At 43.0% G+C, this 15,288-nt stretch overlaps 2 protein-coding genes across 2 annotated transcripts in view; both read left to right on the top strand.

Moving 5' to 3' along the window:
* The first annotated feature begins 8,713 nt into the window (after nt 1-8,713).
* On the top strand, nt 8,714-13,147 carry LOC129327729 (uncharacterized). The gene is made up of 3 exons (XM_054976486.1): nt 8,714-8,953; nt 12,187-12,473; nt 13,070-13,147. Exons 1-3 carry the CDS (start codon nt 8,716-8,718, stop codon nt 13,145-13,147), a joined length of 603 nt encoding a protein of 200 aa, XP_054832461.1. The 5' UTR covers nt 8,714-8,715.
* Nucleotides 13,148-13,485: 338 nt separating this feature from the next.
* LOC129327728 (uncharacterized) overlaps nt 13,486-15,288 on the top strand; it is a 2,537-nt gene continuing 734 nt past the window's right edge. Inside the window, exons 1-3 of the mRNA XM_054976485.1 lie at nt 13,486-13,953; nt 14,047-14,121; nt 14,515-14,598. Of these exons, the coding sequence (XP_054832460.1) occupies nt 13,656-13,953; nt 14,047-14,121; nt 14,515-14,598 (457 nt within the window). The 5' untranslated portion in view covers nt 13,486-13,655. The remainder of the gene's footprint in view (nt 13,954-14,046; nt 14,122-14,514; nt 14,599-15,288) is intronic.

The following is a 15,288-nucleotide window of genomic DNA, read 5'->3' as shown; positions in this document are numbered from 1 at the left end:
TGGAAGAAGTCTTGATAAATAAATGTTATGAGACTTTGTGCAAGCTGCATATATTTGCACATGCTTAAAATCTATTCTGAAAATGGCTTGAGGAATTATGAATTTAAACTGATGAAATCTGCGTATATTTGCATAGGACTAAAACAACCCTTTTGGAAAAGACACACTTAGTTTTTAGATACTACATGCATGTATTGTGGTAGGTGCCATCTTAATAGCATAATAATTACATTTGATTTATATACCGCCCTTCAGGACAATTTAATGCCCACTCAGAGTGGTTTACAAAGTATGTCATTATTATCCCCATAACAACAAACACCCTGTGAGGTGGGTGAGGCTGAGAGAGCTCCAGAGAGCTGTTATTAGCCCAAGGTCACCCAGCTGGCTTCAAGTGGAGGAGTGGGGAATCAAACCTGGCTCTCTAGATTAGATTCCCGCGCTCTTAACCACTACACCAAACTAGAAGAGGAGTTCCCTCCTGTGCGTAACAGAAGGGGGAATATGGGTCTCCTCTCACTTTTTCTATATATCACAATTTTTCTTTTTTAAAAATCTAAATTATGGGGATGTTCTCAAAACAATCTGAATGTTTTATTTAATCTAAATGATTGATTAAAGTTCTCATCTGTTGTGCATTTCATGGTTGTTGTTACTTTATAGTCCGCCTTTCTCGCTGTGATCCAAGGTGGATTACATAACGCGAGTGAATACAATATAATCAATAGCTAGGACATTCACAGCAAAAATACTACATGATCAGCAGTTTGGACTTTCAGTGAAAACTAGTCAATAGGGTATGGCAGCTACAAATTTGAAGGCATAAAGCCAAACACATAGATGAAACCTTTATGAATTAAAAGAAGATGGTGCTGTCTCAGGATGACTTTAGGGTTGTCCATGGATACTGATTGATTTAGAAGCTCTTCTCTCAGAGTAATCTCAAAGCTCACCTGCTGTAGAACATTTCAGGTGGGCAAAAATATGTTGCTTTGCAGCAGAAGATGCAAGTCCAGTAGCACCATAGAGACAAACAAGATTTCCAGAGTATAAGCTTTTGAGAGTTAAAGCTCTCTTCATCAGATATATGACAAAGACAGCTTGGGTTCTTGAAAGCTTTTATCCTAGAAATCTTGTTGGTCTTTAAGGTGCCACTGGAGTCGCATTTTGCTCTTCTGCTGTAGAGAGTGAACCTTGCAACATTGTATTAGGATTTATACACCTGAAGTGGTACTCTAGGCATGCTCCGTACATTATAAAATAGGTGCAGTACTTCATGAATTTGTTCTGCCATCTCTCCCCAGTGAGTGACCTAAACAAAACTTAGAAATTCTGACAAGATTATTTGGAGAGTCTGTAGAGTAACGAGATGATTCCCACCACAGCTTTCAAATTTCCACCAAATCAGAATAAGTGCAGACATATACCGTCTCTGGTCCATTCATTCTTTCCCCTTCCTGCTTTAGCAAGAGAGATTCCAAGAAAACGTGCCTACCTCATCTACCAGCTGGGCCACAAATTTGAGGGAATTTCTGGGGTTGTGACCTGGTAATCTTACTGTGAGGTAAGAATTAAGAGTAGAGGCAGGAACAAATGTTTGGTTGAAAAAGCCGCAGCCCCGCACCTCCTCCCCTTCTTGATCCTGTAATATCTAAAGCTTAGAAATGAATCATAAGATTTCATCATGCTGAGATTTGACTGCTGCTTCCAAAAATGGGGAAAACCTGCAGCCCAAAGATGCCTTTTAACTTTTTTTTATTATTAGGCTGCAACCCAGGAAATCCAGCTGTACCTTTTAAAATAAGGGTTTAATTGTGGGAATAAAGGTATGGTACCTTCTCTTATATTTTAGTCCCCAGTCTCTCATTTGAGTCATAGGTCAGTAACATTCAAATCCTGACCTATGCAGTCCAGCACGTGTTTATGAGAAGAAAATCAGGAAAGCTTCCCTGAAAGATGAAATGGCAAGAAAATCAACATACTAAGGTTTAAATTGAAAGTTTAAAAGCACGGAGTTTAGATGGGAGAGGTGGCATTATAGAAAAACTAGAAATCATAGGCAACAGAAGGATATTGTTACAGCTTTAAATATGAAGAAGAAACAACATTGGTATATTGTAGCATGATTTTTAAAGTAGTTGGATTCAGGGGTGTAGACTTTCCAATTTCCCGGGGTGGGGGGCTGGGGCTGGGCCAGAGGCATTGCTATGCCACTGACATCACAGGGAGGGGCTTCCATTGCCACCTATGGAGGTGAGGCCATGGGAGATTTAGGGAGGGGCTCCGCACAAATTTAGGGGGACCCAGGCACCCATGGGGATCCCCCTAACAATGCCCCTGAGCTGGGCCAAACCTAGGAAAATGTGGGAATTGGCCAGTGGTTATAGTGCTATCTCAGCAATCTCCTGCTGTGTCCTGTTTTTGAAATTCACTTTTAGGATAGTCACTTTAAGATCTATAATTATACATACCATGTGTATAGGACAAACTAATGGTCACAAATTTGACACTAAGAAAGGCAACACAGAAAAGCCTGTTTGGGAACATTTTTTAAGTTTTCCTGGATGTTCATTTACAGGAGGCTTGATTCTTAAGGGTGACTTAGTACTGAAATGTACTAAATTATGGCATTGCAGATGCCTTCGTTTGGTAAATGCATGGTTGAAGTCTGAACCAGAGCAGAACACAAAACAGTTGCTGTGCACTCAGTTTCTGAGCAGTGTACAGAGTGCAAATTAGTAGCAAACTCCCATCATCTCACTTCAAACTCATATCCTATAAGTGAGTACAAGCACATTTTGAGGCAATTTAGAACACTGCTACTCATGACCCCAAAGAAAACTCGCAGTTATACTACCAAGGATTTTACATACCTTGCTTTCTTAGCACACTGCTTAAACTCCACCTTAAAAGACATTCAGAACACATTATTAACAAAATCACAGCCTGGATACAGGGCAAAAGGAAATTTTTAAAAGGCCTCTGATCTGCATGCCCCCCCTTCCAATCTTGTTCATGCAGATAGGGCTTCTCATTGCTTCAGAGAGACAGCACTCATTTTTAGGAATTGTCCTTTTCTGCAATAGATACCACCTCTCCATTTAAACATGGAATGGAAATTGAAAGAGGAGATTAGGAGCAGCTGAAGCAGCCCCCCCCATACATTACCATGAAAAAAACTAACAGTTCTCCCACACCCAGCAAAAAAAAAGAAGCCACAAACAAACAAAGCTATTTCAACAAGGAAACATAAGGCCTACCCTTTCCCAGTGTTCTATTTCCAAAATACAATGTAATGATAACGTTACTGGAAAGTAAAATAGATACTCACTTTCCCCCTGTTAAAAGGAATAGAAACTGGTCCTTAACAGAGTAGCATCGACTGCAGAGAAAACGTGATGATGGGTGGCTGGAGCATGCTGGCTGGTGTGAGTGTGTAAGTTTTAAAAGGGAAGCAGTTCTAGAAAAATCTTAGTTTTAAAAAAGAAGTCAGAGTTCTTTATTATAGAAACTCCATACTTTGATAGGAAAGTGAAGAGATAGCTTCCTACCTACAGATCTGTTCTGGGGAGGAAGTCCTCCTGAGTAGTAATCTACACATCAAAGGGCAGTAAAGGAATAAACTGTAAACGATGCTCTGACCTGTCTATCGTTCTAACTCTCTGATTTCTCCCCCTCTGAAACCTGGGGAATGTTAGAAGTGGAATCTTCTAACATTCCCCAAATGTAAATTGTAGCCAAGCACTTATATTGCATTTATATCCAACAGAGGCCTTGCAATCTGACTGTTGCTACATTGAAAATGGGTGGAGCCAGCCAGGTTTAAGGACTAAGCTAATTAGTGTGTGTCATAGTCATAGAGGTATTTTAAGGCAGTGTATAAATTCTTTTTTATATAAAATTTAGTTTTATAAATATAAGCAGAACAAAAAAGAAAATAAACACAATTGCACAATTATAATTATGTCAAAAGAAAAAGAGTAAACATCATATAACAAACAATATAAATAACTCAAGTTTTTTATATCCAGCACATATCAATCCTTGAATGTGTTTGGTGTCTGTCAGAAGAGAAAGTATAGTCTCCAATATTCAGATTTTTGATCCTACAAGCATCTTCCAATTGTAACAGTTCCATATAATTAAACACATTTTGGAGAAGATGAGGGGAAGTGAAGACGGGGAGAGACATCTGAGGTAAATGCTCTTTGGATTTATGGCTGCCAAAATCTCACAGGCTCTCTGGTCCTTTCTTTTATTTGTGTAAACCGCTAACCCCCACAAAACATGCATGAGGGTGATGCATGCGAAAGATGAGTTCTCGGTGGATCGGGAAGACATCGCTTTGGGAGAGAGAAAGCCCCCAAAAATTGAAAAGTGGAAGCGGCCATAATATGGCTGTACATTTTTTGGAGGGCATTATGTGACTGGGATTCAAGAGGCATGTGGGGTAAATTGTACCTTGCTCATCCAATATATTTCATGGATGGTTGTTGCAAGCAATCTATGTGCATCTTCTGATGTGGGCATCATATTTTTCAGTATGATTTTATAGCAGTAGAAAAGAGCAAGAGTCCAGTAGCACCTATACGACTAACAAAATTTGCGGTAAGGTATGAGCTTTCATGAGTCACAGCTCATACCCTATCATAAATTTTGTTAGTCTTATCAGTGCTACTGGACTCTTGCTCTTTTCTACTGCTACAGACAAACTAACATGGCTACCCATCTTGACCTATCAGTATGATTTTGTGAGCATGAAATTATTTGTTTAGTCAAAATCAAATGAATTACTAATCATGTAATAACTGGTACTGGGCTGTTGCAAGCTTTATGCAGTTTTAAAAGGTTTTAATTATGAATTAAAAGACAGACAAAATAATAATGACTTGCGCTGTTGACATATTAAATGTTCCAAATGGAAAACTATATGGTAACTTGAAATGTGATCATTTGCACCCTTATTTTTACCACTGTGTGTGTGTGTGTGTGTGTGCGCGCACGTGTGCACATGGATGTATTCACCAGCACTGTAATTTTAAACCAGAAATCCAGTGTAGACTCTGTGGTAGGAAACTTAAATAGATCACCAATGCAGAAAGTTCCTGTTTGCAAGATTATGGCTATTATATATGTCTTCCGATTCATACCCCTGCTTGGACAGACAGTGCTGCCAACTCTGGCTTGGGAAATTCCTAGACATTTAGGGGCAGTGCCTGGGGAGGTGGAGTTTGAGGAGGAGAGGGAACTCAGTGGAGAGGAGATGTCACTTTAGGCCTTCACCTTCCATTTCTCCTAGACTCCATGGTATACCATAGTGAAAGGCATGGTGAAAGGCAAGAAAGGTGAAAGGCATGGTGAAAGGCAGGAAGGGGAGACTAACAGTGGGCATAAGGGGCTGTCTGAGCACTCTCTGCCCACCCCACCCCCCCTAAACCTGGAAGTAGCCCTTCTTCAGGAAGATTCTTAGGATGGCACCTAGGTCTCAGACCAATTTGTTGTAGTGCTTAATGTCTCCACTCTGCCTGGTGAAGCTCACTGGGTGACCTGGGGCCAATTTTTGTCTCTTAGCCTAACCTAGGCCATTTCCACACTACTTACCTTCATCCGGAACACTGTGGAACATCATGAAAAAAAGTGGAAGATAGCATTTTCTCGCGTGAGTTTTGTGCGACATCGTGCAAAACTCACGCGAGAAGACACTATCTTCTGCGGTTTTTTCGTGACGTTCCGTGGCGTTCTGGATGAAGGTAAGTAGTGTGGAAATGGCCCTACTTCACAAGGTAGTTTTAAGGATAAAATGTGGGAGAACCCTGTATGCTGCCTGGGGGAGCTTGGAGAAATGGTGGAATACAGTTGGTAGTTAGATAAACAGGCAGTGTGCTTGGTATTATAAAACTAGCACTTTAAAATCTGCTTGGAATCACTCTGGGGCTAAGGGAAGTCATTTTCTTTCTGAGAAATGCCGTCACTAGGTAGTAATAAAACACAGCCTTCAAAAGGAAACAAACAATAATAAACCCTGACTGGGGTTTCCAATCTGCTCTGAGGAAAGCGAAAGAGCCCTCCTGTTGCTTTGCTTTTATTTGCTATCACCAAAGGGGTTCTGGTGGTTTTCCTTTTCCAGCATGAGAAAGTTAAATTATCAAGAAGAAAGATGATCGGGTAAGTGATTACTCCTGTGTTGATTTGCACTTCTTTAACAGAGGAAGGCTTCAGAGGTTCCAGCCTGCTGGACTGTGGGCCATGGTGGCATAAGCTGGCAGTAATGTCCTCACAGTTTATAGAGAGATGGTAGATGAAACTTTCTAGCTAGAATTGGCTAGAAATGGGAGTGCAGCCCAGGAGTTTGTGTGTATATGCAGGCTGTATGTGCAGCCACTGTAACATGTAAACAGGACTGCAAATGAAACTGGATAAATCACACATCTAGTGGTACATGCCTTGAATGTAACAAGTCACTGTTATATTTAAAGAAGGAACACCCCTGCCCAAGTCAGTTCTTATTGCCCAATCTGTCTTAAACTATGATTATAAAATCTTAACTTTAATTCTAGCAAAAAGACTTCAATTTATAAATGACCAAACAGGTTTAATTCTTGGGTGCTTTGTAACAACTAATATAAGGAAGGTCTTAAACATGATACAATTAGTTAAACCAGTGGTTTTTTGTTTTTTTTTAAAAGAAGTGTCTCAGTGTATACCAGTACATGTGGATGCACACACATACACATATATGAACAAAACCCCACAACACCTCCCCACTCCCTTGGTTAAAGCTGGCTTTGTGGGAAAAGATCAGTGGAGCAACATTCTGTTTGTAGCAAAGCACCGTTGTTTTTCTCCAGCATCTGATAACCAGTACATGCCTTGAATGTTACATGAGAATTACTTAATACATGTATAAAGAAAAATCACGTGTATTCTACATGGATTGTATGTGTGTTCACTGTAACTTGTGAAAAGGGCTTCTGTATACAGTGTACGTAAGATTTTTATTTGTGTACTCATCGAGTGCATAGTGTAGATGTGTTGTTGTTGCTGTTGTTATTGAAATAGTTATACTCTGCTTTTCACTCCAGTGGGGACCTGAAGCAGCTTACAACATCCCCCCTTACCAGGGCTTTTTTTTTCTGGGAAAAGAGGTGGTGGAACTCAGTGGGTTGCCCTCGGAGAAAATGGTCACATGGCTAGTGGCCCCGCCCCCTGATCTCCAGACAGGGGAGAGTTTAGATTGCCCTCCGAGGGCAATCTAAACTCCCCTCTGTCTGGAGATCAGGGGGCGGGGCCACCAGCCATGTGACCATTTTCAAGAGGTTCCGGAACTTCGTTCCACTGCATTCCAGCTGAAAAAAAGCCCTGCCCCTTACATTTAATCTTCACAGTAACCACCATGTGAATCAACTGTAACACATACAAGTCTTAAGACAGGGCAGAGCCCAAGCTTACATTTTCTTACCATTTTTAAGATGAAATCAAGACTAGAAAAGGAGGTGGAAGAACTCCAAAGTATTCTAAGCATTTTCACCCATACCCACACCCAGCCCCCAAATCCAAGACGATTGATGCTTCACGGTGGATTGAAAGCTTGCAGTTAGGAGTGGCTGGCAGGCTTGACTGTATAGCCAATGAGATGTGGGAGGGGGAAAAATAGCATTTTCTGTCTCTTCAGACAGCAGACAGCCATTGACAGAAAATTGAGGAGAGGGCAATTTCTCCCTCCCCTTCCAAATGCAGCCGCCTCAGCTGCATGGCTGTTAGTTCATGAAGGGTTTCTTGGGGTTCCAAAGGACTGCAGGGTGGAGTGGGATGTTGGAAAGATTTGTAATCCTTGTACCCAGCTGCATAAGTCTTCCAAGAACCTGCCAAATGCCCTTCAGAAGCAGCTGCCAAGCACAGCTCTTCAGCACCTAGCATTTGCAGTGCCTTGCTTTCCCTGCCTACCAGTGTAAGATGAAAGTGCGTACCCTTGTTTATGTTGTTTATTTAAACAATTCTTGAACAATGCATGGTGTTCTCCCAGGACAGCAAGTGGAGCCCCTTCACAGTGATTGGGTCTGGGGTCCCAGCCTGAAACTGTCCTGAAGGGTCACTATTGGTTGTGCTGGGATCTGGTAAAGATCCGGGTCTCAGATTATGGAGAAGTACTGGGAACCAATAACCAGGACAGGGCTGGTTGAACCAAGGACCTTATTCAATATAGGACCACATCATATGTTTATGCTGTGGCAATCCTGACTGGAATCCTAAAAATGGTTTATATTACATTTTGATACTCTTTGTATCAAGTGCATGATAATTACAGATGACACATATTGTTCTTTCTATTCAAGCTTCTGGACATCCAGGATGAAAAGGGCTGCGAAGTAGTTCTTTGTCTACACACCTGAGGAAACAAAGAGCCATAAAGAAACTTTTAAAATGGACCAGAAACAATATGCAAAACCAATGTTGCCAGTAAACTTCATTACCTCATCTTCTGGAAAAGATAGACGCCCAGAGCTGGTTGAAGAAAATCAAAACCTTATCCGCCAGAACGTGTCAGCAGTTCAAACCCCACTGACATCAGAAACACAACCAGGAGAACAGGAGGAAAATCAATCAGAAAACCAAGTTATCAGCAATGTAAGACCAAACTCTCCAACAAACTCTGGAGAATCTGATTATTATTCCTGCAATGATTCTGAAAATTCTAGTGAGGAAGACGATTTGCTGATGAAGGAGCACAATGAAATATTTATTGTTCAAGCTCCACCCGCCTCTGAAGTACAACCAGGAGGAGAGCAGGATGCAATCCAAACGGAAGAGGACACCATCGACAATCCAGGATCAGCATTTCCAACAAGCTCAGAAGATTCTCATGATGATTCTGCAGGCCCTTGTGGGGAACAAGATTTGCTAAGTCGCAGGATGGAGCATTTAAAACAGAGAAGTCAAGACTGCTTAGAGGAGGGTAAGGAAAATGTTTGCACAAGGAAAATATACTGAGGCTCATCTATACGTCAGAAAACTGTGGCCGATTCCACACTACCTAAGCTCCCGCTTTTCTTGTGCAATGATTGCTCCATCTGTTATTGCGCATTCTTCGCTTGTTTGTCCACATCACCCTTTGAATAGCGCTTCTCCTGCGCAATCCGTTGATCACATCCCCTTTCAAAAAGACGGGTAAAGGGGCGGGAAAAACCCGAACGGCTCCGCGGGTTTTTTTTTTAAAAAAAAGGACAAATTGACGCTATATCGACGAGTAAGCATCCTGGTTCAATGGTACAACGACACCATTAAGATAATATATTTTAAAAAATCACCCGAGACACTTACGATGAGCGCTCGGAACATCACAGCCTGCATGCTGGTTGAAATCATCCGGGAATGGGTGAGCAGTCACGATCACCTACAGCAGCATCCCACAGCAGAGCTTCATTTTGTCTTTGGAAAATTGAAATCTGTGCCTAACTTGTCGGCACAGTCCGTGTCGGGGCGTAACATGAGCCATGATTTCAGTATCATGTGGATGCCCCCCCCAATATATAAATTGAATTAACATATGAAATTGTTCCTCTGATATTTGAGGTCTGCCTGCTTTTTTAAAATGAGATTAATATGATGAGATGTCGCCATATCGACACGGTACTCTTATTTTTTTAAAAAAGGGGTGGGGACAAAGGCGGAGAATTACTCCTTAATTGGGAGGTGGGTCAAGAGAGGCTTGGAATTCAACGGAGGGCAGTTATTCATCAAAAGATAACCCGCGGCGAAAGTGCAATGGGCTGTGGCGACGCCATGGCGAATTAATGACGGCTTTGGAGACGATGCATGTGAACAGATGAAGGAATGGTGCTGCAGAAGTGAAAAACTGCCGCAAGAACAACGGTAGTGTGGATTCGGCCTGTGTTGTAATCTGGATTCCCCCTGGCATCTCTTAACATCACAGTGATTGAGAACTACTGCACTAAATGCATTTATGAAGTTTTGGTCTTGATACGCAATTCATCCCAGGACTCCGATTTTGGGTATGCCAGTCTGCACAGACAGCTCAAGACGTGCAAGCGAGATTGTTTCTGTGTGGAATGTGAAGCATTCTGCCACAGTTCCATACATACTCTGGACAAACCAGGGATGTAACCATTTACCTTCATGTGCAGAGGAACCCAGCATGGTGGCATACAGTTTAGACTATTGGGCCGGGACTGGGGAGACTCCAGGTCAAATTTTCTCTCTGCCATGAAGCGTTCTGGGTGACTTTTGGCCATTCCTGTCCAAAGGTGTTGGCGGGTGAGGTTTAAAAAGGGATAAGTAAGGTAGCAGAGTTTGATATTTGCGCATTGGAAATAAGTAGACTGACTTCTGTGGTTTTAGCTCTATAAAAATACTTTACTACATAAACAAGGAAAAAGGGTACAAATAAGGAATATCTAACTAACTACATCTTGATGGCTAGATTAGGATCTTAGAGAGAGAAACTTAGAGACTAAGACTGAGCAAAGACTTAGACTAACTGACAAGTAAACAAAGAGCAATAAAGTATATGTTGCTAGGTAATTGCCACCCAATAAACTGGCTCATCCAATAGACAATCCTAGATTTCTTCATTAAGACTAAAGACTCCCCTTTCTATGGCGGGAACTTTTTCTTCTGGAGGCCTAAGTGGCCCTATGCTAAGTAGCTATCTGACTAAACAGAATAACAATTTAACTCTTTCATGACTGAATGTAGGACACTTGCAAAAATCTCAGCAAAAGCTGATCCATAACCAATGGGCGATAGGGGCAGTTGCTCTGAGCTCCACTCTAGGGAGGCCCCAACAAACCACAGCCCCATCCCTGATAAAGGAGTACAGCCAGCTTGGCAGCAGTAGCAGCTCACCCCTGCCAGCTTCTGATGGCGGCAGGGGCTTCCACCGCCTCACACAGGTAGGGTTGCCAGATAGTCTCCCCTCCCCCACAAAACAGATGGGCCCCTGGCATTCACCCAGCTTTGTCCCTGATACATACGCTGTGGACTCCAGTGTGATGACATCACTTCTGCTGCGACTGACTTTCTGGCTGGTCGTTTCCCCCAGCGTTCAGAAGGCCAGGTGAGTGGGCTGGAAGTAGGGAGGAGGAGGAGGAGGAGGTGGCGAAGGAGGCCGGGCGAGCTTGCCAGCCACTACCCCAGGAGTACTTAAAGCACAGGGGAGGGAGAGAGGTGGAAACAGCACAGGGAGGCCTGCTGGCGCTGCTGCCAGTTCCTGCAGGCCAGTGGCCAACTGCTCCTCCTCTGCGGGCAAAAATAGCAGACATGTATACGTCCACTATTTCAACCACATTTTCCTCAGACAGTCCAGTAAAAAACTGGACTATCCTGGGGAAAACAAGACACTGGGCAACCCTACATAGAGGCCAAGGGCTGCTCCTTGCTTGGACCTTAGTGGTGGGAGTAGTGCGGCACGAGGTAGCTGTGATTCTGGATTTTTGCTGAGGAGCCCAGAATCACTAAGGCCACCTCTGTTCCTGTCTCTTAGCCATATGGGCCACAGTAGGGAGATTATACAAGCAGTCCTTAGAGGAAAGGTGGGCACAGAAAGGTGATCCTAGCAAGTGATGTGACTGATCAAATAACTATCACTACCGTTCACTTCAGGTCACATTGTAACTTTAGTAAATTAGGTCTTTGAACAAGTACTCATCTGGGAACTAACAACAACAACAACAACAACAACAACAACAACAACAACAATAACAATAACAGCAGCACTTAAATACTGTTCTTCTAGACAGATTAGTGCCCCATAGTGTTATTATTATCCCCACAATACAGATGGGGAGCTGGAGCTGAGAGGAATGGCTTACCCAAGGCCACCTACAAAACTCATGGGAGTAGTGGGATTTGAACTAGTAGAGTGCTGATTTGCAGCCGAACCACTTAGCCACTGTGCTACAGCAGCTCAGTATGTACCTTCATCATATGCCCGTCCCTGGAAGAACTCAATATTAGGGAATATGCCCTGCATACAGAACTCCAGTCCCTGGCACCCTCAGTTAAAAGATCTCATTTACTCTGCCTGGTAAAGGAAGGCCCTTGTCTCGCTATTGGAGAGGTGCTGGCAACCAGTAGCCAGTTTTGCACAGGCAATGCCCTATGTTCACACAGTCAGTAAAAAGCTGTGGTGCAAACTGGATCCTAAAAACACGTTCTATTTCATTTCAGATTCACTGACCGCTGGACAAAATGAAACATCTGCTCTTCAAATTCCATTGACCTCAGAAATACAACCAGGAGAGCAGGATGCAAACCAGTCAGAAGAGCACACCGTCCACAATCCAAGATCAACTTCTCCGTCAGGCTCAGAAGATTCCAGTGATGATTATGAAGAACTTTGTGAGGAACAAGATTTACTGACTCGCAGGATGGAGCATTTACGACAGAGAGACCAAGAAGGTGAAGAGGACAGCACGGCCTTTGATTCCGGGGAAAAGGAGAATATGAAAGTCCCTGTTTGGGAGAGCATTTGGAGTAGCATCTCTTCAGTTCTATCACTCTTTGGGAAACGGGTTAAGAGCATTTGGAGCCATTTCTGTTCATTCTGGTCATCTTTTTCACGACTGGTTCAGAGGTCCGGAAAGCATTGTTCTTGGCCGATTCCACACCACCTTAGATCTCGCGTCATTTTTCCGCCTCTGCCGCGCCATTCCCTGCTCAGTTCACACGCGTAGTCTTTGAAGTCGCCATCAAATCGTCATAGCGTCGCCCCAGCCTATTGCGCTTTTGTTACGGTTTTTTTATTTAGAGCACCCACCTCCCCCACCCGTCGATTTCAAATCCTCTCCTTACCCGCCCCCAAATTCCAAGATCAACTTTCCGCCCGTCCTTGTCCAACCCCCTTTTTTTAAAAAAAGGATAATGGTGACGATAGGTTGAAATCTCATTATATTGCTTTATGTGTCAGGTACTGTCTAGAACTGTGATAGCAAAGTACTGACTTCGATCCTCAAACCATGAATATTAATCAGGTAACGGGTCAGCGAGATCAATTCTCTGGTGATGGACAGCACGGAATGTGCCGCCGATCTTTTAGCTGCTCCCAACTTAGCAAGGAAATGATGCAGCTCAGCTTTGGCATCCTGCAGTAGGGAATCGGTTCCGAACCCCCTGTCGCATGGATATTTGACGCTTAACCCTGGCCGTGGTTTATCCTGCGGTTATTGGGAAAATCTGCCTCTATAGCCTCGGCTCATACTTATAGTGTCGTTATAACATCGAAACACCAGGACAAAGCAACATGGATCCATTCCATGCTGTCCATAAGCGCATGCGTCCAGACATTTTGGAACCGTTATTTCCCGCGGAAAGTAAGGCATCTTCTCCCATGATCCAACGCATGTGTGGCAAATCCATTCAAAGGCATTCACCAGCAGAGCACACCTTTTCAGACAGTTCTGTTCCACCAAGCCAGACCACCGGAGCTCCACACAGGTATTTATCGACAGAACAACATGTGCGAAAACAGACCTCCCCCTTCCCGTGGTGTTGCCTGGAGAGAAAGGGAAATATTGGATCTCCTCTCATTCTGGGGGGAGGAAAAAATTCAGGAGGCGCTGAAGAGTTCCTACCGGAATATAGATTACTTTGAGCACATTGCATCCCAGATGGCCTCTTGGGGACATAAGTGATCAGCCATGGAGTGCAGGTCAAAGACTAAAACAATGAGACTTGACTACAAGAAAGTGGTGGCTCACAATTCAACTTCTGGAAATGCTCCCATCACCTGCCCGTTTTTCCGAGAGCTTGACAGCATTCTCTGGGGGGATGCAAGCGTGAAACCTAAAAGAGTGGCCAGAAGCCTTGACGTTGTGTCAGTGCGGCGGAACCCTGAAGAGCCATTACCAGTATCCTTTGGTTCGGAGGAACTATTTTCACATGACCTTCTCACCATTGACCACTGTCAACTTAGAAGCTCCTCTCCCTTTCCAGAAGGTATGTGCCATCAGCTTTGAATGTAGAGGTTTACAATACAATGGAAAATAGCAATGTTCATTAACTTATTTCAAAATTTGACAATTGCCATAGGTGAGAGCACTGGTGTTCCTGTTGGCGAGCCGGAAAATGATATGGATGCCACTGTGGAGGGCCTCGGTGACAAGGGTGAGTTTGCTGTTCACAAAAGCAAAAAATAAACTTTGCTGGCATTTATGCCTGTAATTATGACAATGTCAAATGGGATGCTGGCATTCTTAATTTTCCACCATTGGTAAGACCACAATTGTCCAGATTGTGTGGGACAAGGGAGACCCTCCTTATTCATTAATATGGGTTGCGCGGCTGCATGCAAATAACTATATGTGTGTTTTATGACATTGGTCCTTGTGCTTTTGATTTCCCCTTTTTTCTAAGAAAAAATTTCTAGATTGTTGATCTATGAATAGCTGTGAATTGGTGACGTCCATAAAACATCTTTGATCACCGCTTCCCACTTTACATACTGTCATTGCTGTTAAATTGTGAATGTTTCTGCATTGTTATTCCCTGTCTCACCAGAGGATGATGAACCATGTCCAGATGCTCAGGAGGAACCGCTAGTCGAAAGTAGCTCAAGCACATCGGGACTTGGAAGCGGAAGAGGTATCCCTTCTCTTTTGTTTTTAGCAAAAAAAGGGGGTTTTTATCCCTGACTACTTCATTCTCAAAGAGGATGGTTTTGTAAAGGTGGACTTAAAAATATCCTAGTTTGACCTGACCTGTGGAATCATGGTTTCCTCATAGGACAAGATCAAGTATCATGCACCAGGGGTGGGAACCGCTTGTTCCCTTATTTTAAAAAATATGATGTGTGTGACATTGATTGTGCATCAAGGTGTGGGGTGGGGGTGACTGCAGTGATGATGGACATCGTTCTCCAAATATGATTCATGTCATCTCCTTTACTGCTCCTTGGACATAAGATTTACAGACGGCATCCAAACTCACAACCATATTAGCTTAAGTTTTCACAGTAAGGGAAAAGGATAAACAAAACAGTACAGCCTGACAATGCATGAGATTTCAAGTGTGATGTTGTTTCAGCCAGAGTATGTCTCCATTCTATTGTTGATCTTTTTTAGACAAATCACATTTTCATGTTTCTTTCACTTTTGAAAAAAATGGGGGTGGGGGGATCACTGAAAATTTGGCTGGCAACAGTGCTTCCTAACATGTTCAAAACATTGTCTGTTCCACGGGGATGACCATAAACTGACAATATTTTTGAATCTCTGATGTGGTAAATCTCTTGTGTGTTGACAGATTTGAACAATGATTCTGTGAACCCTGCCA

Source organism: Eublepharis macularius, chromosome 4 (genome assembly GCF_028583425.1).
Source record: "Eublepharis macularius isolate TG4126 chromosome 4, MPM_Emac_v1.0, whole genome shotgun sequence".
NCBI classification, from domain to species: domain Eukaryota; kingdom Metazoa; phylum Chordata; class Lepidosauria; order Squamata; family Eublepharidae; genus Eublepharis; species Eublepharis macularius.
Note: the sequence above shows the minus strand (reverse complement) of the source record. Positions and strands in the feature narration are given on the sequence as shown.